The sequence below is a fragment of the Megascapheus bottae genome, chromosome 18 (assembly GCF_031878675.1).
Source record: "Megascapheus bottae isolate mThoBot1 chromosome 18, mThoBot2.hap1, whole genome shotgun sequence".
NCBI classification, from domain to species: Eukaryota; Metazoa; Chordata; class Mammalia; order Rodentia; family Geomyidae; genus Megascapheus; species Megascapheus bottae.
Window position 1 is genome coordinate 38,198,831 of NC_143526.1, and position 24,222 is coordinate 38,223,052.

A 24,222-nucleotide genomic window follows, 5' to 3' on the forward strand; every position below is an offset into this window, starting at 1 on the left:
TACCAACATCAAAAACATTTAAAAAATAAAAAGGGGGAGAAAAAGAATCTGAGTAAGATCAGAGATAGGTTATTTTAAAATATGTAATGAGTAGAAAAAGAATAAAAAAGAGAAAAAAGCTTTTGAAATAACACGTGTACAACACACATGTGTTGTGGGCATTCCAGAGGAGGCAGAAAGGGGGTTTTCAAAAGAAAACATACCAAATTTGGAGAAAGATACAAGGATCCAGATATAAGAAGGTTAAAGATCTTTAATCAGACTAAACCTAAAATCAGATTAGACAGCATGAACGATACTTCAAGGTTGAAAGCCAAGAAAAGATCCTGAAGCAACAAAGGAAACAAAACAAACAGCAAGTAAGAAAATTCCAGTGTGACGCAGAGCAGACTTCCCAGCAGAAATCCTAGAGGCCCAGGAGGTTTGATGACATATATTCAAGGAACTCAAGGAAAGAAATCTACAAACTGATGTTACCTACCCCAGCAAACTGTCCTTGAAAAGGGCATCAAGGGTTTTCATATACAAAATCCAAGAAACCTCATCAACACCAGACCTGTTTTACAAGAAATTCTAAGGGGAGGTCCTCAACCTGAAGGAAAAGAACTTAAGGACATGTAAGAGGATAAAAACTCCCTGTTAAAAATATACACATGATTGAATTTAAAATGAGCCAATAAAAATGTCATTATAAAACATAAATCATATGTCTTTCATATTAAGGTTAAAGACAAAACTGCTTAAAATGAGTAAACTCAAACAAGTTTCTACAGGATATGCAATATGGACAGATGTCCAGGGGTACAATGAAATTAAATTACAGAGTTTTTGCTTTGCAATAGAACTTAGCTTGTTACCAGCCTAAAGTAATTTTTGTAAGTATAATGTTTTTTTTCTAAGTGTCATGACAATCACAAACCAAAAATTATGATAGATATATTATAAAAAGGATTCAAAAGATGCTCTAAAAAGAAATATGGATACTGCTTCTAAGTGGTGCCATCTTGGCATCTTGGTAGAGGATGGGGAGTTTTTGGAAACTCTTAGAGGTGAGATCTGTTCCTTACCACTATTCACAGGTGATGGGTGCTTAGATTCCTAGAAGCAGGGGGTGGGGACTTGGACACACCAGTGATGTGAACTCATGTGACTTTCTGAGCTCCCTGTGGTCCAGCTCGTTGACCATGACCCTGTTGAGGCCCCCTACCACCTCTGCTGCCATTGTACTGTGCCTCCTGTCTTCTGACTTCCTCACTGGAGTCCCTTTCAACTCCCTGTTAGAGTTGATCCGGTTTGTTAAGATGATTGTTCAGCTCTTTCTTTACTACTCTCGTGGCTCAGTTTTCTAACTGCATTAAGTCTCTTGGAGGCTATTCATTTCTGAGGGACACGAGCCTGTCCTCAGTCACCGGCTTGCTAATGAAGACTCCTAATTCAACTGCTCAAAATGTGGCTTCTTTATATCTTGTGATTGAATTGTCATATAACAAAATCACTTACTTATAAAGCAATAAAGCAATACTTTCTTTTTTCTTGTGTTAGTACTGCGGGAGCGGGAACATGGGGCCTGTAGATGTCCTTGAACTTTTTTTTCCCCTCAAGGTGAGTGCTCTACCACTTGAGCCACACCTCTGCTTCTGGCTTTTTGCTAGTTAATTAAAAATAAGAGTCTCACAGGCTTTCCTGTGTAGGCTGACTTTAAACCAGGATCCTGAAATCTCAGCCTCCTGTGTAGCTAGTACTACAGGCATGGTTCACCAACTTCCAGCCAAGGAAATATATGTATATATATTTTTTGCCAGTTCAGGGGCTTGAATTAAGGCCTGGGCACTGTCCTTGGACACTTTTTGTTCCAGGCTAGTGATCTGCCACTTGAGCCACAGCACCACTTCTGGCTTTTTCTGTGTATGTGATACCGAGGAATCGAACCCAGGGCTTCATGCATACAAGGCAAGCACTCTACTGCTTGGCCATGCTCCTGGCCCCAAGGAAATATTTTTGAGAGGAACAAAGGATCTACAAAACCACTGGGACGTCATTGACTAAATTCCTTTATCTATTAATAGTTACCTTGAATATCAGTGGTTTAATCTCTCCAGTTAAAACACTCAGTATGGTTATAGTACATGGACATAGTAAAATCAATACTCAACTGCATGGTGTTTACTAAAGACTCATGTCATGTGGAAAGCAGAGACAATGCAAAAGAACAGATGAAAAGGAATTCATGCTAATGGGAAAGTAAAAGAGAACAGAAAAGAGAAATAACAGACTTTAAGCCACACATTTTTTGTTTTTTGCCAGTCCTGGGCTTGGGCTCAGCGTGTGAGCACTGCTGTTGGCTTTCTCAAGGCTAGAGCTCTACCACTTGAGCCACAGCACCACTTCTGGCTTTTTTCTATGTATGTGGGACTGAGGAATCGAACCCAGGTCTTCATGCATGCTAGGCAAGCACTCTACCACTAGGCCAAACTCCCAGCCCCACCCCCAAATATTATTTTAAAAGACACAAAGAAGCTTATAAAGCAATGATAAGGAGATGAATTCAGCATGAGGATGGCGCCTCTTGGAGAGGTCTGATCTTCCTACAGTCTTCTTTACCTAAAGATGTGTATGAAGATGACTTAGTCACATATGAGTAGAAACCAAAACCCCAGCGAGGACTAACAGCATCAGTAACACTGTCATGACAACAGTCAATGAAGAACGAAATCCCAGGTACAATAGCTACTCTACATAGATAGGTAATTACTGGTGGTAATGTGTGTGCGAGTCTGGCAGATTTCTATTTCCCATGAATTGGATGGAGACTGAGGTATGATGGTAGCCTGGTGGCTGATGGTTGGGTGAGTGAGAGGCTCTTATTCCTAGCCCTGCCTTTCTTAGGCCCTAGAAACAGGCGTTATGGGTCTTTATCTCTCCACCTTCACATCCATTTCCCAGGAGCTTCTAGGAGCCCCAAATCAAAGGATCCAGAGACAAAAAGGAACAGGAAGTATCTTTTGTTGGAAAGTGGATGAAAAAAGCAGACTGGAGGGGAGAATGGGCACTGTGCACAATGGATAGAGGATAATAGAGGGTAGACAACATCGGTTATCTACCTCCCCTCCTCCTCATGGCTGGGGCACATGATACTACACTCAGGACAAGTTCCCCCTAGTGGAGGAGAGGAGATTTGCCGTAGTGAGGACAGGAACTCCTTACTCTCTGAGAGCTTAGGAAGCTTCACCATCTTGTTACTACCAGGCACTGTCTGCCTTTTCAGCACATCTGGATGGGAATCTATTGTCATTTCCTTGTGATCTGAGTTTGTGTCTACCTAGTGACTGGTGAGCTGCAGGAATTTTATACCTTTTGGTATCTATTTGGGTGTGTTCTTTCGTCAAGTGCTTGCCAAGTATCTTGCCTTTTAAGATTGGGTTATCTGTCTTTTCTTTCTTACTAATTTGTAGAAGAAAAGATCCTCTTATATATTCCTAAGGCATCGATGTCATAGTTTGGAATTCCACTCAAAGGCTCATGGATTATGAAGGCTGGGCCCCAGCTTAGGTAGTGGGGTAGACGTCTGTCCTGGGGGTTGTGGGAAGGGTGGGGAGGTGAGGACAATCCTAGGACGTAGGTCATTTGGGAAACATACCAGTGAGATTTCCACATCAGGAGAACACTGGATGGCTTGTAGCATGGCAGAATGGGTCTCATCATTGAATATAGAGTATTTGAAGCCACATTCACTCTTCTGCGCTCTCTCCATTCATCCTTCCCCTCCCGCTCATCTCTGTTCTCAAACAGGGCTTGTTTTACATACATGGTAATTAAAAGCAATTTGCTGTGGTGTTTTGCATGGTTCTTGTGATTACTATACATTCAACACCTCCATCTTTAATATTTTGAGTCTTCTTTCTTTTATCCTTGGTGATAATTTGTTAATTGTGTTTATTTTTTTTTCCAAAGTGGCCCATCTTTGGTTGATATTCTCTCCCCCGCCTCCTTTCTGTACTGAGATTTAAACTCAGGACTTTATGTCGATTAGGCAAGCATCTTACCTCTATAGAAACACCTTCAACAAATTCTCTCTAATTTTCAATTACATGTTGCTTTTATATGTGTGTAGGTCAGTCCCTGGGCATGAAACCAGCATCTGGGCTCTGTCAGTGGGCTACTTGTGCTCAAGATTAGCACTGGACCACTGGAGCCACAGCTCTACTTTTGGTAGTCTATTGGAGAAAAGAGTCTCGCGTCCTTCTCACTTGGGCTGACTTTGAACTGCTGCCCCCAGACTCAGCTTCCTCAGTAGCTAGTCTTATAGGCATGATCCACTGGAGCTCAGCTCAAATGTTTCTTTTGCATTCATTTAAGTATTTACTATTTTCTTCCTTTTATAGCTTTGAGTTTCGCTTCCTTTCTTACTTACTTTTATTTTTGTTTGAACATCATTGAAGTTAGTTTATTGGTTTGAAACTAAAAGTACTTTCTAATTTCTCTTGGGATGGTGAAAATGGAGGCACCAGTAGATCTGGGAGTTAAACTCTACCACTTATGGAGCCTTGTGAGTTTCTGAAGTCTTGATAAGAAAAGGGTCATGGTAGAATGTGAAGCTAATTGAAAGGACCTCCAGGATAGTGAAACAAAAGCCATATAATGAATGATTGTTGTCCTTAATGTACTATGTTGTCTCTCATCTCCTTTGCTGTCCTTGGTTATCTCATATTGGTATAGTATCTCACTTTGTTATCTGATATATTGAATTTATTTGTATTTGGATATTTGAAATTTGATAGGGAAGGGGGGAAAACCAAGACGGGTGGGGGGTGTGGGGGGGAGGGAAATGGGTACCAAGACATGTGAAAGGGTATCAATGTATGTGAATTAATGCACCTTCTATCTGGCAAATATCATGTAACCCTTTTACTAATTACAATAAAAAATGCAAAAAAAAAAAAGAAAAGGTTCATGGGAGGCTTCAGACAGGGCCTCAGGCAGCACAGAATGACTGTCTTGAATGCCTTGTTTCTAATAGTGTCTTTGATTAGCATTCTCCTTAATACTCTGAGACACTCACTTTTCTTTTGGAACTCTCTATTTCAGGAATGCCTCCCCATCCTCTAAATCTGAACAAGTCAAGAGATCTCAGAAGTCAAAAGCAAATGATGCAGAAAGTTACATTTTTATTGAAACGCACATGTTGGAGGCATCCCCAGGTTTAGAAATCCCGAAGAAAAGCAAGTGTGAGGAAGTGGTGTCATCCACGGACCAAAGGTCTGGAATCACGTGATAGAATGACTCTTGAAAGCATCGCAGACTGCACTCACGTGAGATGACCCTTAGGGAAAGAGAAGACAGTGAGCGATACGATCATGGAGGAGGTTTGGTGGTTATACTTGACCATTCTCCCTTTTAGCATCAGCCGGACCCAACTTATATGTAGTAGTGTGCTAGGCCACCAGTGGTCAGCTGGGGACATTGTCTATGTCACTTGCTCTTTCTGCAGTGGAAGTATTATTTAACACGAGCCTATAGGAAGCATCACTTTCCTTCACTGGGCTTCAAATTTCTCTCCTGGCATTGTGAATATACAATGGGGGGAAAGTAGGTTTTCTCCCTTTCTAGTCAGCGCTCTGATGTCAAAGATAAGACATCTTTCTATATTCATCCCTTCCCTGTATTCTGAAAGAGTGCAAAAGTCCTCAGATGTGTTCTCACAGAAGATCAGCCATACCCAAACAGGGATGAAAAAAATGCTCAACAGTATGCACAAAGATAAAAATATTATTACTTTTCTTAGGCTTTAGATCAATATAAGCAAGGAGTAAAATTTTACCATCTGGTGTATAATAGTTAATAGTTATTATCAGCTTACAAATATACTTATCTAGGTGGTGCATGGTCAGGAAAAAAGGCTAGGTAAAAGATAACTGTTGTTGGGCTGGGAGTTTAATCTAGTGGTAGAGTGCTTGCGTAGCATGCACGAAGACCTGGGTTCGATTCCTCAATACCACATACATAGAAAAAAAGCCGGAAGTGGTGCTGAGGCTCAAGTGGTAGAGCTCTACCGTTGAGAAAGTCCAAGGACAGTGCTTAGGCCCTGAGCTCAAGCCCAGGACTGGTCAAAAAGAAAAAAAAGGTAACAGTTGCAAATGTTCACTAAAAGTAGAAATTCAGTACCTAATGATAGCCTAGGTAGCTTTTTCTTCCTCTAATCAGGAGCTTATCTCATCTTCTCTCCTCCCAAAAGATAAAAAAAACTGATAACGCAGCACTTCTGTGGAGGTGGAGTCTCAATCCCATAAAATGTTCCCAAGAAGGTTTCGTCTACCACTTCTAAAGGTGAGGGTAAGTCTCTCCCATGTATAGCAAGAAACTTACCTCCAAATTGGTCCTGATCTTCCATGTATTACTGAAGATATTGTTCAATCGACTCTTGGTATTTGGCTTGACCTCCCTTGGCAAATTGTGGCTGCAGTTGATCGTCAGAGGGATACCGTGGCTGCCCTTTAAATGAGACCTGTCTTTCTTGGAATTTTGTGCCTTTCGTCCCCTGATATAAGGAGCTTCCCTTGGTCTTCATGTATTGACTAGTTCCCCTGAGCTGCTGGGAAGCACCTTTGGATCCAAGGTAGAGTGAGCTTCCTTTTGTCTTTAAATACTGGCCTGACCTTCCCTTTGCTTGACCGATATCAAATTGTTTATGGTCTTGTGCCTGTCCACCAGCGTGCTTCCTAGAGAGGACTTGAGCTTTCTGTTGTCTCAGTCCTCCCGCCTGGCAAAGGGTGGCTTGTTTTTTGGATACGTAGGCTTGCTTAGAGTTTTTTGTTTTTTGCATGGAAAGATCGCTTCCCTCTATCTGGCTTTTAGCTTGGGCAAGAAAACTTTCTTCACTTGCTATTTCTTTGGCTCCTTTTTGTCGAGCATGCTGAGGAGTTTTTTGCTGTGTAAGTAGATATTCATAGGATCTATCTGGCAACTGGCTTTTTGTCTGACCTGGTAATTGATAACAACAACAATAACAACAAGTTACGGCATCTCCCACCACTCCTTCCAAGCCTATGCAGACCTTTTGCATCAATTCCTCCATGACCCTCTACCCACCCCTGGCCCCCAGACATCTGAATTCTCATCAGGAAGAGGGGCTGCTGCAAATGGAGGTTTGGCTCAAGCAGTAGATCTCCAGCAAAGCTGCAAGACTACTCCAGGCCTTGCATTCAAGACTTAGAATGAGCATAAAGAAGAAATTTCTGCTCAGCCCCAGAATAATAACCTTTGGGGGTGTACTCCTTGTAGAATATTCCCCTGCCCGACCCTCCATACTCACCACGGAACGCAACACCAGCTGCTTGCTTCTCCAGAAGAAAGAGCAGAGAAAGGATGAAGATGGTGGGCTTCATCTTGCCAATGTGAGTTTTGGCTGAGAGCTGATGGTTGCTTCTCCTTTATATCTTTCTGGCTATACCATGGATGTGGCTGAGGTTAAAAAGCAACACCCTTGCATACTTAACTTAATGCCAGCTTCCTTCCCTCCTCTCAGTTGGGGGCACTGCCAATGTGCCTAGGGACTTTGAGCAGGGACACAGTGTGAGAGACCTTTTCCTACTCCCACAAGCTCCAGGAAAAATCTTTATCAACATTGAAAAACTGTAATACAGAGTTTCTTGTACACACACACACACACACACACACAATCAGTACTGAGTGGGAATGAGACTTCAAGTTACAAAAGTAACCAGACCCTGATCATACTTTCATAGTCCATGTCACCATGGTTCAAAAGCTCCATCACAGATGTCAGCCCTGTAGTTAATTCTCTGCTTGCTTCAAACGGAGTATGAATACCTCTTACCTATGCAGGAGCCATCACAGATGCCGAAAGACGCAGAAGACATGTGAACTTATGGGAGCCAAAAGAAAGTTTTGCAAAGGAAATGCTGGGGTTGAGGGGTGTATATCAGTGGTAGAAAAACTTTCTGCCATTTGGCAGGCCCTTGATTTGATTCGTAGCTCTGAAAATTAAAAAAAAAAATGGCTGGAGCGCATAAATATCCAAAGTTACCATGGTGTTTGTTCCTAGCCATCGCAATCAGTCTGTACCAAAAGCTGCTGAACACTTTATGCCAGAAGAAGTAAGAAATAGTTGCTTATATTGATTATAGTGACATTTAGGAAACAAATACAGTTTTGGTGGGTTGTCAGCAGGAGAATGTAGAACAACCACAATCTTTTCAAGACGTTTCTATGAATGGTGGAATGAGAAGTGAGACTCTAGTGGTGGGCCAGAGAACTGAGGAGATGTCTTACATGATGATAAACATGATGACTGGAAAAAAAAGACAGAATGTAGTTTTCATCATTCTCATCTATCCCTCCCTCCCAGCTTCATCTCCTTCCCCTATTTTCCTCTCTCTCTCTCTCTCTCTCTCTCTCTCTCTCTCTCTCTCTCTCTCTCTCTCTCTCTCTCTCTCTCTCCTTCCTTTATCCCCCCCCTCTTTCTTTCTTTGTTGGTCATGGGTCTTGAACTTGGGGCCTGGGAACTGTCCCTGAGCACTTTTTCTCAAGGCTAATGCTCCACCACTCTGAGCCACAGCTTCATTTCTGGTTTTCTGGTGGCTTATTGGAGATAAGAATCTCTTGGAATTTCCTTCCCAGTCTTTGAACCACAATCCTTAGAACTCAGCCTCCCGAGTAGTGAGGATTACAGGCATGAGCTACCAGACCCCCACTTGCCTTAATTTTATAGGATGTACATTGAATTTGTTCCTGCATTTCCCCTCTGCTTTTTCTCCTCATTTATCCACCCTGCCTTGACCTCACCTCATTTCCCAGTCTTTATTTTGTTAGACTCTGATTTTGCCTCCCTAAGGAATTGTACTTTTTGAGTTCTCTCCTAAAGGTACCATATTGCAGTTAATTCATGTATGTACTCTTGCATGCAACCCACCCACCAGAATATTTACTTATACCTATCCAATTCTATCATCCACATATAAGAGAAAACATGCAAACTTTGTCTCTCTGGGCCTGACTTACTTCACGTCACATAATTTTTTCCAGGTTCTTCTAGCTACTTCTTTTGGAAAAGTGCCAGAGCCATCTCTTTCATGGCTTACTAGCAAAAGAATCTGATCATTTTGATTATATTTTTGGGGAAAAGATCATCTTTTGACTAATGCAGTGTGCAAGAGGTAGAAACAAAAACCAAAGGATGAAGATTTAATACCCAGAAGGAAATATATTGAAGTTTTAAAAAGTCATTTCAAAATTTGTAACTCAGATTTCTGGTAAAAATGAAAGCCGACACCAGTAATTAGAAAAACGGGGGAAATGAGTAAATAACATAGAATAGGTATTGCTTCTTGGTAGGTAAAGCCAGTTGAACATGTGCCTTCTTCTCTCCATCAGGTCCCATCAGGGTATTGAGCTTAGCTACCCCAATGTCACAGAGCTTCTTCACAGCTTGTTTGATCTGATGCCCGTTGGCCTTGACATCCACAATGAACACTGGTGTGTTGTCTTCTGTCTTCTTCATGGCTGACTCAGTGGTCAGAGGGAACTTGCTGATGGCATAGCGGTTGAGCTGATTTCTCCTCAGAGCACTCTTCCCAGGATATTTGGGCTGTCTCCGGAGCCAGAGAGTCTTGGGCCAGCGGAAGGTGGGTGAAGGGCGTGTCTTCTTCTTTTTGTGGACACCTTTCGGTATTGCTTTCTTGGCCTTCAAAGCTTTTGCCTTGGCTTTGGCTTTAGGAGGGACAGGAACGCTCTTCTTCACTTTTGGTGCCATCTTGACATTGATTTTTTACATTTAGCTTTTTATTTCTGTTTTTGTCTGTTATGGGGCTTTAACTCAGGCACTGTCCCTGAGCTGTTTTGCTCAAGGCTAGCACTATACCATGGTTGGGCCACAGCACCACTTCCAGATTTCTAATGGTTAATTGGAAACAAGACTCTCACTGGGACTTTTCAGCCTGGGGTGGCTTTGTACCATAATCCTCAAATCTCACCCTCCTGAGTAGCTAGCAGGCGTGAGCCACCGCGCCCAGTGTGTAGTTCTTTATGCATTCTAGATATGAATTACCTATGGGTGAATATTTGGCAACTATTGCCCGCTATTCTGTAAATCATCTTTCATGCCAGAGCTTCTTTCTTTCTTTCTTTCTTTCTTTCTTTCTTTCTTTCTTTCTTTCTTTCTTCTCTCTCTCTCTCTCTCTCTCTCTCTCTCTCTCTCTCTCTCTCTCTTTCTTTCTTTCTTTCTTTCTTTCTTTCTTTCTTTCTTTCTTTCTTTGCCAGTTGTGGGGCTTGAGCTCAGGGCCTGAGCACTGTCCTTGGACTTTTCTCAAGGTTAGAGCTCTACCACTTGGGCCACAGCACCACTTCCAGCTTTTTTCTATGTGTATGGTACTGAGAAATTGAACCCGGGCCTTCATGGATGCTAGGCAAGCACTCTACCACTAGGCCAAACTCCCGACCCCTCCAAAGTTTGTTTCTTTTGTTATAGCCTACCTTAGAAGTAGAATAAAAGACCACACATTGTGGGACCAAAAATATCTTGGGACAGTTGAAGAAGAAGCCATTTTCCTTGCTCCTATTGAGTTGATCTCCTGGTTCTGAATGAGATGCCTGCAGTGAACCTTGTCCTGCAGACATGAAGCAGGCTTCATATGCAAGCGCGGCATCCTGGTCTTGTCAGCTCATCCTAAGGAAGGCAGCCTTGCCTGAGGAGCACTAAACCAGATGAGAGCTGGGAGACCACATCTTTCAAAGATGTGTGAGGCCCTGCACGTTGGGCTTGTCGATCTTTCCTAGGAATCACGGTAGCTAATGAACAAAATGATCTAAACGGGCACAGGAACAGCAACAACAACAAAACATCTGTGGTTAGATATGTTTTATGTCAATTGTATGGGCCCTGTAAGAAACCCCTCTTTCGAGTTCACACTGTAAGGAAGGTAAGGATTTCCCACGTTAATCTATAGCGAAAAGTAACTGGCTGACTCAGTTAACTTCTTTCTAATGTCATTTCTATGATTCTGACTTATGCCTGGTTATTGGCGTCCTAACACATGGAATCTATTCTTAATTAAACATGGTTACTGTTTGTGAAATTGTTGATTCAAAGAAATGTGGAATTCACAGCATGTTCAAAGTTAATGAGAAACGTGACTTTGGATGAGTCCATTGGCCTTGCCCCCACTGAGGCTTTGTCCTGCCTGCCTAGGGCATTGTGGGATATGAGGCCCAGGGAAGAGAGTATTTCCATATCCATTCACTTATCTGCCTTCCCAATTTTCCAGAACAGAGGTTGCCTCTATTCTCTGATTCTTTTCTGGATTTCAGTAAAATACAGTACTGTGTCACCACCCTGATCCAAGCCCTGCTCTTAACTGACATGGGGCAGGGACAGGTTCCTTGTGCTTTCTCTAAATCTCAGTCAAAGAGACAACAAAGCATGTGGAGTATTCCAAGCCTCTAACTGACTCTCTTTCAAGGGCACATCTGTCCATATGGGTAACTTTAGAGAGGAAGTCAGAAACAGGGGAAGAATTGTGCACTTGTGTTTGACCGGCATTAAGGAAGGTCACCTAAAATGACTTCGGAGTTCTGCACATGATCTGTCCAGAAGATATGCAGGAGAAAAGATGCACTAGCATATCTCACTTTCAAAATTAAGATTCAGCAAAGCAACATGCACCAGGACCCTTGTCTCCTGTCTGAGGCATCCTGCTCCTATCTGAGGCTCCATGGTCAGTCTTAAGGTTAAACAATAGCACAATTGCTGGCCAGCCTAGAGGAAAACGTGAGCCACACCATCCACCCTGTGTCAACAGGGAAAAGGATCTTTTCCTTGGTCTCCCACTGGGGCAATCAGGCGCGAGCACCAAGATGTCAAAGAGGCATCCAGTATCCATCAGCCTTTGACATTTCCCTGAGAATATACCCTTTCATTTGATAGAACACCAAGTGTTCGTTGCTAACTCAGATCAGGAATTACATTTTCACATCAAGGACCAGACCACTGGGTCACAGAAAGGAGGCCAACATGCTTTCACAGAGTGCCCTGTAACCCAGAAGGCAGATAGGGAGCTCATTTTTTCATAAAGGTCACATTTGAAGGATCCCCAGGATGGAGGAAAATGTTTCAGACTGACAGACTAACACAGGGTAAAGCACCAAGCAGAGGTTCAGTGCATTAACTGTACTTTACCTTTAAATTGAAACAATTAAAATTAAAAAAATAAAAAGAAGAAGCAGAAGCAATGTAGTGAAAGTGGTCTTTTAGAAATTTGAAAAAAAAAAAGACCTGTTTTTAGTGATGGTTCCACTACACTTCACTTGCTCATTTTCACGATTTAATCATCTCAACTTGGTTTTACAGTTAACTCACGACTTTGGTGAAAAACACCCTTTTCACTGTGAAAAGGAACAAGAGAGTCCCCAAAGCAACCACCCCAACTCCTCCATTTTCCAGCAGACAATTACCTAGTCAGCAAACCCACTGTTCAATGACCAAGGAGATATTACAGCTGGCACAGCAATCCAAGGGTTGTCTCTTCTTTGCTGCCTTTGGTATCTAGGATATTGTATTAATTTAAAAGAGAATTTCTTCTGTTAAAAAAAATCACAGCTAGATTTCCTGCTATACAACTTGAATTCAGCACTGAGAGGCTGACAAAGGAAGGCTACTAAAGCAAGGCCAGTCTGCAATACAAACTGAGACTGTGTCCCTTTCCAGGAAGCAAAACCCTTCTGTATCTGCTCTCATATATTTAATGTGTATCTTTCTAGTGAATTATTAATTATCATTTTCCTTTTCTTATGCAATATTTTTTACCATGCATATATTTTCAATTTTTGTAAAAACCAGTGTTCTATTATTCTCTGAGAAGTATTTCTTCTTAGTGCTATATTTTAGGGAGGTGGGGGGCAGCAGGATTCCTGAGAAGTGAGTGTCCTGGTGAAGTGTGAATCCGAAATTCTACAACTGAATAATAAGAACAATGAAACCTCATAAACACATTCCTTCAAGAGAAACAGAAATCTGGAACTTCAAATTCTATGTGTAGAAATAGCAACAGCTTTCCCAGTGGAAAAACTTTTTTGAACTTCAATGTCCTTGTACTTTAAAAAGTAAAAGGGGGTGGAATAGATCTATCTGTCTATCTATCTATCTATCTATCTATCTATCTATCTATCTATCTATCTATCTATCTATCTATCTTATCCATCTATGAAGCTTTTCATTGTATGGAGAGGGCACCTGAAAGCTGTTCTATAAAGCAACATTCCAGCATTCAGTCTTAAGGATCAAATAACTGAGAATTTGCACTCTGCAACTTCTGGTGGGACATTCCATGGCACCTTTCCACATCCAGGCATCAGTGAGTGATGAAAGTTATTTTCAAAAACAACTACTTAGCTGAGCACTGGTGGCTCATGCCTGTAATCCTAACTACCCAGGAGGCTAAGATCTGAGGATTGTGGTTCAAAGCCAGACCAGGCAGGAAAGTCTGGGAGACTCTTATCTTTAATTAAACACCAAAAAGAGCCAGACATGAAGCTGTGATTCAAGTGATAGAGTGCTAGCCTTGAGCAATAAAGCTCAGGGACAGCATCAGGCCCCGAGGTCAAGCCGCAAGACTGGCACAAAAAAACAAAACAAAAGACAATCACTTAAAATCTCTGAGAGTCACCAAGCACTAATGGCCCAGGTCTGAAAATTTTAGCTACTCAGGAAGCTGAAATCTGAGGATTGCTGCTCAAAATCAGCTTGGGCTGACTCTTCTCTCCAATTAAACATCAAAAAGCCAAAAGTGGGTTTGAGGCTCAAGTAGTAGTGCATTAACCTTCAGCACAAAAGTGCAGGGACAGCCAGGTGTGGTGACTCACACCTGTAATCCTAGCTACTCAGGAGGCTGAGATCTGAGGATCAAAGTTCAAAGCCAGCCCAGGCACAAAAGGACCCAAGACTTATCTCCAATTAACCTCTAGAAAATGGGAAGTGGGGCTTGGCTCAAGGGTAGGGTGGTAGCTTTGAGTTGAAGAGCTCAGGGACAGCGCCCAGGCTGAGTTCAAGCCCTATGATCCACAAAAAAAAAAAAAAAAAAAAAAAATCAGGACAGTGCCCAGGCCCTGAGTTTAAGCTCTGGCACAGACACAGATACACAGATACACACACACACACAGCAGAACAAAATAAAATTTGGAAGTTATTGTAAACATATTTATTTTATTGTTTAAGGTAAAGTTATTTAGTAGTAGATATTAATTTTACAAAATTGCTTATTTACTAATTGCTCGATAGCTATGTACATATGATCCAATAAGATGATGATAGGTATAATGAGCTCCAGGATATGAAAACAAGAGGTTTTTCTTGGTGGTTGTTTTCATTGTACTATGTGAAGTTATTTCTTTTTTCTTTTGTTTCCCCCTCCTCACCCCCTAGTTTATCCCCTGTTGTCATTGAATTTAATTTTTGGGTACCTGGTGTATTGTATATCTGTTTATTTGAATTAGGGAAAAGGAAAGGGAACAACAAAATGGTGGGACAAAGAACAAAGGGTGAACTATGCAACAGTGATACACACAAGAAAAGTTGTTGGAAATGAACTCTACAACTTGGAGAGGGTGGGGGTAGGGAAAATGGGAGAAATGCATGGGAGGGGGTAATAGTGTTCAAGGAGTTATGCATTCACTGGCTTACATATGTAATTGTAACCCCTCTGTGCATCACCCTGAGAATAAAATTAAATTAAAAAAAGACAAAACCAAAATTGTTTCTATGTAAATATATATGACTTGAGTCATATTGATTTTCTCCAATTATCCACACTCAGCCCTGCTCTGGATGCTCATCCACTCCTTCCCTAAGGGTCCTTTTCCTACTTTTATGCACTAAAGAAACCTTTTCATGTCAGAAAACATGACACTTTTTTCCTTTTGAGATGTACTTAATTCCCTTCACAGGATGGTCTCCATTTCTATTTATTTCCTGCAAGCATTTTGTTCTTTCCTTTCTTCATGAATCCTGTATAGTCACTGGATAAAATACGGGTTTTATTGTACTTTCATACCTGTATATAATACACTTTGATCACATCCATCCCCCTATTACTTCTTTTATCTGCTCTTCTCCCTTACTGGTCCCATTCCTCTTCCCAAGTAGCTCCATGTCCTTTTTGTAAACTGCTTCTGGGACCTGAACTCAGTACCTGGGTGCTGTTCCTGAGCGTTTTTGCTCAAGGCTAGCACTATAGCACTTGAAGCACAGTTCCACTTCTTAACTAGAGAAAAGAGTATCACAAACTTTTCTGCATGGGCTGGCTTAGAACCAGAATGCTCAGATTTCAGTCTCTTAAGTAGCTAGGATTACAAGTATGAGCTATTATTGCCCAGCTTCATGTCCGCCCCCCTTTTTTTCCTGGGCTTGAGCTAAGGGTCTGGGCACTGTCCTTGACTTTCTCAAGGCTAGAGCTCTACCACTTAAGCCTCAGCACCATTTCTGGCTTTTTTTTTCTATGTATGTGGTACCGAGGAATCAAACCTGGGTCTTCGTGCATGCTAGGCAAGCACTCTACCACTAGGCCAAATTCTCTCCCCCACCTTTTTTTTGCCAGTCCTGGGCTTGAGCTCAAGGCATGAGCACTATCCTTGGACTTTCTCAAGGCTAGAGCTCTACCACTTGAGCCTCAGCACCATTTCTGGCTTTTTTCTATGTATGTGGTACCGAGGAATTGAACCCGGGTCTTCGTGCATACTAGGCAAGCACTCCACCACTAGGCCAAACTCCTGGCCCCTCGGCCCCCCCCCCACCTTTTAAAAACAGATTATACATATAAAAGAAAACAATTGGTATTTGTCTTATTGAGTCTGGACTATTTTACTTAATATGATGATCTACATTTAAATCCATTTTCTTTCAAATGATGTGACTTTGTTATTTTCAATGGCTGAATAATACTCTATTATGTATAGATAAACGAATTAGAAATTTTAATGCTGGAAGAATTAATACTTAATGGATAAATGTGCAATTGCACTGAGGAGGTATTTTTCCTTTCCTTGGTCAGTCCTGGGGCGTGGGCCTGGGCACTGTCCCTGAGCCTTTTCCCTCAAGGCTAGTGCTCAACCACTTTGAGTCACAGCTCCACTTCTGATTTTCTGGTGGTTCACTGGGATAAGAGGCTCATGGACTTTCCTTCCTGGGCTGGCTATGACCTGGGATCCTCAGATCTCAGCCTCCTGAATATCCAGGGTTACAGAAATGAGCCATCACTGCCCAGCTTGCAGGTGCTTTTCTTAGGAAGAGCTGTAAATGACCTGAAGATTGTTAAACCTCTTTAGCAATGCAAGAAATGTGCATCAAAACAACATGGTAGCTGAGCATAATATCTCACACTTGTAGTCCTGGCTTTTTCACTCATGGCTGGTGACGTATTACTCGAGCCCAACCTCTATCACTGCCTCTTGATAGCTGGTTAGAGATGATGTCTCACAGACTTTTCCCACTCAGGAAAGCTTTGAACCATGATCCTCCAGATCTCAGCCTGAGCAGCTAGGATTACAAACATGGGCCTCTGGTTCCAGATACTATTAGCATTTTAGAGGGGCTGATTGGAGTGTCATCTCTGATACTCTTTCCAGTTTTCTTGTGTGAAGTCTATAGATATGTACACATTGTTTATGTCAGGATTCCATATGCAAATTTCCAACAATCCAATTTAAATTTATTCTAGGTGACCATCAATGGAAATATGGGGAAAAAAATCAAACTGAAACCCTGGAGATGGAAAATACCATTTAAAGATTCTCTAGTAAAGCAGGTGGAATGAAAGTCAGAATTTCAAGGCTTGGCCATAAAGTAATATAGTAGAAAAAGTAGAAGATAAAGATATTGGAAGACTATAAAAGGAATTTGCAAGACCTTCAAAACTCTTAAAAGACCAAACTTATGAATCATAGGCATAGAAGAGCTAGCTAAAGACATAGGAAATATCACCAACAAATTACTTCCCAAATCTCAAAAAGAAGGTCCATCCAACTACAGGAGACCTGAAACATCTAATAGATCAGATAAGAATAAAACCTCCTTGTGACACATTATAGTTAAAACCTAAGTACAGAGAAGGAAGAAAAAATACTGAAAGCTGCCAGAGAAAAAGGCAAGTCACTTGCAAGAGGAAATGCATTAGAATAATAGCAGATACCTCAACAGAAACTTTAATGTCAAGGAGGGCTTAGAATGATCCATTTCAAGCACTGAAAGTAAACAATTGCCAATCCAGAAATATTGTACCCAGCAAAACTATCATTCATAACTGAAAGACAAATAAAAACATTCCAGGAAAAAAAAATCTAAAGCAATTTATGGCCACTAAACCAGAACTACAGATAATACTAAAAGGAATTGTGCACACAGAAAAGGGAGATATATAACTATATATCTCTGTATCTCTGTATCTATCTCTGTATCTATCTCTGTATCTATCTCTGGATCTATCTGTCTATCTATCTATCTATCTATCTATCTATCTATCTATCTATCTATCTGGAGATTTAGAGTGAAAGGTTGAGAGAAAACCTTACAAATGTGAATGAAGCCTGAAACTAGGAAGGAGTAGCTGAATTCTTATCTGATAAAGTAGACTTCAAATCAAAATTAAACAGATGAGAATGTCACTTAGCATTAAATAGTGGATAACCTATCCATAGGAAATAACATTTATTATCATTTATGAACCAAATGTGGGGGGCACTTAACTTAGTAAACAAACGCTATTGGACTTACATAGATCCAAGCTGGGCATTAGTGCTGTCATCCGAGCCACTCAGGAGGCTGAGAACTGAAGGTCACAATTTACACTCCGCTTGTTCAGGGAAGTCTGTGAGACTCTTATCTCCAATTAACCACCAGAAAAACCAAAAGTGGAGCTGTGGCTCAAGTGGTAGAGTGCTAGCCTTGAGCACAAAAGTTTAGGAACAGTGCCTAGGCCCTGAGTTCAAGCCCCAAGATTGGAAAAAAAGGAAAGAAAGAAAGAAAAGAAAAACAAATAAATAGTCTAAAGCAAAGAGCTCAAGTTTTGGCTCAAGTGGTAGAATATCTGCCTAGTAAGCACAATGTCCTGAATTCTAAACTCATAACATAAAAAATAATTACACATACATACATGTATATATATGCCTTGCTTTTATTCATCAGCTTTATCATTTTTTCCTCTTTACATAGCATTAATTTCTGCATTCATCTTTATCATAATCTCTTGCTATGTCTTACTTGACTTTTCCTGGTTGTCTTTTCTAACATTGTGTTTCTCATTGTTTCATCTGTATCTTTTGGACACAAGTTTAGACATAGACTTTGTTCTCTGATGTTATTAACAAGACCAGTATTATCAGAAGCAGTGTTATCAGCAAGCTTGTATGGGAACAGTTCCTGGTATGTTTTTCTCAAGGGAAGTGTGTGGAGGAGTGCAGATACAAGCCGACACAAGTTGCAATTTTACTTTAGCATCATTTTAATGCAGTTGACTAATGTCAAGGTTGGTGGGAAGTGTCATGAATCTTATGACAAAAATATAACTCTGGTAGAAGCTCAGATTAAAAATCCCATATAGCTCCCATGTCTTACATTTGATGGTTCTCAGAGGTTTATCTTTGCTCTTTTTGTGAAAACATGGTTGGTTCTTTCCTTGACTCCATCTACAAAACATTTGCTGTAGTAGACTGGGGTTTAGGATAAAATGTTTGAAAAAAATATACATATACACATCCATATACTTGTTATTATTATTGTTAATTTATTTTGTATTCATCCTAGGGCCTAGGTGCTATCCTTGAGCTTTTTTATTCAAGGCTAATACTTGAGACACAACTCCACTTCTGACTTTTTTTGCTAACTACTTTGAGATAAGAATCTCATGGATTTTCCTGCCTGGGCTAGCTTTCAACTGCAATTCTCAGATCTCAGCTTCCTGAGTAGTTTGGATTACAGGTGGGAGCCACCAGCAACAAGTTGAAAATGTATTTTTAACCCATCCTCCTACTAGAATCACCCTCAATGCTGCTCAAAATCCATACAGGCTCTGTAGTCTGGTGCTGTCCCCTTCTCAACACTGTATGTGGACAAAAACTAAAAGAATGTCCTGAGAACTATTCAGATGTTCTCACACTTACTTAAAACATTTCTTCTACATAAGGAGGAAGCACTCATTTTGTTTCCTGTCTGAATATGTTAATACATTTATCAGTGTTGGCAAATATTCCTAACAGCTTGTTGAGATTTTGATCTACATAACACTTCTATACATTATTCTTTCATTAAATATATCTGTGTTTCTTAGGTCCATTTCATGACAAGAATAAAATAAGGAACTAATATTCCTCTTTCTTTTTCCCAGTCATTCTTATCATCATTCAAGCATGTTAAATTCTGCCCATCCTTTAAAAATATCTTTGCAACTCATCAGGTATAGCCCCAAGTGTCACTCCACTAAATGCACAGACTTCTTGTTAGCTACTATTTTTCCTCATCCTCCATCTAACAAACCCAAACAACTCTACTGCTTCTTTCATCAAAGTAACTAAGAGGTTTACTGCTTAGAGTCCCACTTCTGCATAAGTTATACTAAATCATGTATACATGCATATGTCCTTGTGTTGTGTTCTGGGTCTAAGATCCACGGACGACAGAGAGAACATGTACCTTTTGTCTTTCTGGGCCTGGTTTACTTCACTCAGTGTGATATTTCCCAGCCATCTTCCTGAAACTGACATGATTTCATCCTCCCCAAGCTGAGGGAACACTCCATGGAGCAAATCTTTTGAATGGCTGACGAAAAATTTAACAAAATGAATATCAGGAAGTGAAAATGAGATGGTAAGGGGGTGTGGTGAGCAGGAGGAGAATGGATGGATGGAAAAGGGAATAAGGGACAAATAACAGCAAGAATACTAAATGTACACATGTGATAAAGGAAGCAAGAAATGTACAATCTGTCTGAGGGAAGAAAGCAATGGGACTAGGGGAGAATGGTAGAAGGAATGACAGTGACCCAGAAGCCCTGGACATGTTACATTGTAACCACCTTTTCAAAATTAAAAAAAAATGTTTTTTGCTAGTCCTGGGGCTTGAACTGAGCTCTGAGCACTGTCCTTGAGCTTTCTCAAGGCTAACGTACCATTTGAGCCACAACACCACTTGCAGCCTTTTCTGTGTATGTGGTACCAAGGAATCATACCCAGGGCTTCATGCCAGCTAGGCAAGCACTCTACCACTAGGCCAAACTCCTGGTCCCCCTTTTCAAATTTAGAAACATAAGTAATTTGCAGGACCTAGTTGGAAAAGTTTCAATACTGGCTGTTTTTTATGGTTATGTACTTCCTAGCCACTTTTAAAAACTGATGGTTTTCGTTTATCGTTGAAACTCTCCTTGCCTTCCAGAAGTTGACTTCTCATCTGTGTTTATCTATCTCTGTGTGCTCTACTTCTCATATTCTTATAAAATGGAATGCTTCTACAGTTCATTTGGAAATAGAAGCAGGGTTATACTGTGGTGGAGGTCCTTTCTGGAATTATGAAAGCTTGATCAGGTTCTTGGATTCCTTTTTATAGCCCCAAGTGAGCCTCTTCCCTTCTCTACCCCGAATTTCTTCTGTAAATGGAGGAAATGCTGGGTGATGATCTCAGTGTTGATAAACATTTGAAAGGGATTGTGGGAGTATGAAATGGTCTATGACATTGTGTCCCTAGCATAAAGTCCCTGGGTATATTAACAATGCCCCCAGCTGTGCAGAGGAGAGGAAGCTGGCATTTCAGATAAGCAAGGACCAGTGCCTTCTAGCACCAGCCACTCCCGTGGCACACACAGTCAAAGAAGATATAAACGAGAGGCTCGACTCGGCTTTCAGCTAACATCTTTCTAGCAAGATGAAGTCCCCCATCTTCATCCTTTCTCTGCTCCTCGTTCTGGAGAAGCAAGCAGCTGGTGTTCCATTCTATGGTGAGTGGGAAAAGCTGGCTGGGGGTGGGGGAAAGAGTCCTTCGGGGAGAATGTTTTCTAAGGTTCCTCGGAAGGGGGTGATGGAGGTGGTGGTGCATCTTTAGGCAATCCTTCTTCTTCACTATGAACGGAGTCTTCTCCACCAAAACTCAAAACATCCCTTGGAGAAAAATCTATAATTCCATAAAAAGGGTCTAGATAAGACTTGGTAGGAGGCATTAGAGATTATGTAACTCACATGTTCTTATTATCAATTATCAGGCCAGACAAAAAGCCAGTTTCCAGATAGATCCTATGAGCATCTAATTGCACAACACATTCAAAAGGCAGTTCAACAACAGCCTCACCATGAACCGATAGCCACAAAAGGAGTTTTAACTGCAGAAGGCATTGTTACCAAAACAAAATTCCAGGTACAGACCAAAGATTTTGACATGCCACTACAACAACAACAGCAACAAAAACAAATGACACAGCGGACTATAGCTAGAAGAAACGTACTGTGTGCTACAGAAGGAATCAAAACCCAACAACAATCCAAAGGCATTTCTCCAGTGCAAAGTCAGCAGAAGACATTGGTCATAAAAGGCATTCCAAGCCAGCAAACAGCACTTGTCATGAAAGGCAGCCCAAGCCAACAGAAGACGCTGGTTGTCACGGGCCACCCAAGTCAGCAGACAGCACTGGTTGTGAAAGGTGACCCAAGCCAGCAGCAGACACTGGCTGTGAAAGGCGTCCCAGGCCAGCAGACGACCCTGGCCGTGCAAGGCGTCCCAGGCCAGCAGACGACCCTGGCCGTGAAAGGCGTCCCAAGTCAGCAGCAGACACTGGCTGTGAAAGGCGTCCCAGGCCAGCAGACGACCCTGCCCGTGAAAGGCGTCCCAGGCCAGCAGACGACCCTGGCTGTGAAAGGCGTCCCAGGCCAGCAGATGACACTGGCGGTGAAAGGCGCCCCAGGCCAGCAGACGACCCTGGCTGTGAAAGGCATCCCAAGTCAGCAGCAGACCCTGGCCGTGAAAGGCGTCCCAGGCCAGCAGACGACCCTGGCCATGAAAGGCGTCCCAGGCCAGCAGACAACCCTGGCCGTGAAAGGTGTCCCAAGTCAGCAGACCCTGGCCGTGAAAGGCGTCCCAGGCCAGCAGACAACCCTGGCCGTGAAAGGTGTCCCAAGTCAGCAGACCCTGGCCGTGAAAGGCGTCCCAAGTCAGCAGACCCTGGCCGTGAAAGGCGTCCCAAGTCAGCAGTCGACCCTGGCCGTGAAAGGCGTCCCAGGCCAGCAGACGACCCTGCCCGTGAAAGGCGTCCCAAGTCAGCAGACCCTGGCCGTGAAAGGCGTCCCAGGTCAGCAGACGACCCTGGCCGTGAAAGGCGTCCCAGGCCAGCAGACGACCCTGGCTGTGAAAGGCGTCCCAGGCCAGCAGACGACCCTGGCCGTGAAAGGCGTCCCAGGTCAGCAGCAGACACTGGCTGTGAAAGGCATCCCAGGCCAGCAGACAACCCTGGCCGTGAAAGGCGTCCCAAGTCAGCAGACCCTGGCCGTGAAAGGCGTCCCAAGTCAGCAGTCGACCCTGGCCGTGAAAGGCGTCCCAGGCCAGCAGACGACCCTGGCCGTGCAAGGCATCCCAGGCCAGCAGACGACCCTGGCCGTGCAAGGCGTCCCAGGCCAGCAGACGACCCTGGCCGTGAAAGGCGTCCCAAGTCAGCAGTCGACCCTGGCCATGAAAGGCGTCCCAGGCCAGCAGACGACCCTGGCCGTGCAAGGCGTCCCAAGTCAGCAGAGGACCCTGGCTGTGAAAGGCGTCCCAGGTCAGCAGCAGACACTGGCCGTGAAAGGCGTCCCAGGCTAGCAGACGACCCTGGCCATGAAAGGCGTCCCAGGCCAGCAGACGACCCTGGCCGTGAAAGGCGTCCCAGGCCAGCAGACGACACTGGCCATGACAGGCATGTCAACCCAGATTTATGCAGTAGGTGAAGACTATGGCACACATACACAGGGACAATTTGTTCAATTTTTAAAGACCAAACAAAGCTTGCTCTATCGTGGTCCAACACAACAACAGCTATATCAGGTCCAATACAAACAGCAGCTCCATGGCCGTAGTAATCAACTAAGAGCTGCTTATCTTAGTCAAGGACATTGCAGATGTCTAAAGGGAATAACGATGAAATCTATTGCCTAATACACTCAATGGCTAACTGAAGACCTGGATCAATATTGAGGTATGTTTTCTTAGCACACTGGGGAGAGATACATGTTTAGAAATACTACGTATAAAGTCCCTGGGACTCACAAAGGGAATCCACTGTGCAGAAAGGTTGTGGTACAAAGTTGGGAGAAATGTACAAAAGTGCTGTGAGATACAATGGTCTTCTCTCCCTTATTTTTCTTTGGAGGGAGGTGGTCTTTGGTGGCAATAGGATTTGGACTTGCTAGACAGGCACTCCACCACTTGAGCCACACTCTTACCCTTTTTTGCTTTTGTTATATTTTGTGTGTGGGGTGGGGCTGAGGGGGGCGTCAGTATCAGAATTTGAACTCAGGACCTTGAGCTCTCATTGTTTTCTTGCTCATATTTGATGCTCTACCAGTTGAGCCACTCATCTAGCCAGGTCTCCATCTCCAGAGTAGCTTAATTTACAGCTATGAACCATAAACACTCATATATTTGGTTATTTTTTTCAGATAGGCTCTTATATTCATGCCTGGACCCACTTAATTACAATCTCTTTCCACTTCTTTCCACTTCCCACATAGCTGAGATGATAGGCACATGCCACCAAACCCAGCTTTTTATTGATTGAAAGGGGGTGGGGGAGTCTTAATATTTTTCCATCTGCCCTCTGGGTACAGTCCTCTCAATTTCCACCTTTCAAGCAGCTAGGGCTACAGGTATAAACTACCAGGTCCAGCATCAGTGGGATTTTGTTGCATGTATCTATTATAAAAGTAAATATGTACCACAGATCCAATCATACTTAGGAGCTTAAGTTGTACCTTTTTAAATTCGTATGTTTTTGATTAGTTAAGCTGAATTTCTTTTCTTACATTGCCATGATGTATTAGGACATCATGAACCATAATTAAGAACCATTAGCTTCTTTTTCCCCTCACAGGTAAAAGAGTAATACCAAAACGGTTCCTGCTTATGATACAGGAGAGATGAAAAAGGGAGACATCTGAGATAACGAGAAACCACAGGTCCAAGTTGGAATATTTGCAATGTCAGGAGAGAAATGT

The 24,222-nt window shown here is 42.4% G+C and overlaps 1 protein-coding gene, 1 long non-coding RNA gene and 1 pseudogene across 2 annotated transcripts; 1 reads left to right on the top strand and 2 right to left on the bottom strand.

Annotated features, from left to right (window-relative positions):
- Positions 1-5,182: 5,182 nt before the first annotated feature.
- Positions 5,183-7,497, bottom strand: LOC150050522 (uncharacterized). Its single transcript, XR_016538728.1, has 3 exons — positions 7,310-7,497; positions 6,364-6,978; positions 5,183-5,320 (listed from the first exon to the last, which is right to left on the bottom strand). It is a non-coding gene; the product is annotated as an uncharacterized LOC150050522 (long non-coding RNA).
- Positions 7,498-9,295: 1,798 nt separating this feature from the next.
- LOC150050523 (large ribosomal subunit protein uL23 pseudogene) lies at positions 9,296-9,769 on the bottom strand (annotated as a pseudogene).
- An 11,018-nt stretch (positions 9,770-20,787) lies between these two features.
- On the top strand, positions 20,788-22,831 carry LOC150050524 (uncharacterized). The gene is made up of 2 exons (XM_090352719.1): positions 20,788-20,984; positions 21,246-22,831. Exons 1-2 carry the CDS (start codon positions 20,912-20,914, stop codon positions 22,829-22,831), a joined length of 1,659 nt encoding a protein of 552 aa, XP_090208845.1. The 5' UTR covers positions 20,788-20,911.
- Positions 22,832-24,222: the final 1,391 nt, after the last annotated feature.

Coding starts and splice junctions, on each gene's coding strand:
- LOC150050524 (XM_090352719.1), top strand. CDS start 20,912: ATGAAGTCCCCCATCTTCATCCTTTCTCTGCTCCTCGTTCTGGAGAAG. Junction 20,985..21,245: donor AGCTGGTGTTCCATTCTATG/GTGAGTGGGAAA, acceptor ATCAATTATCAG/GCCAGACAAAAAGCCAGTTT.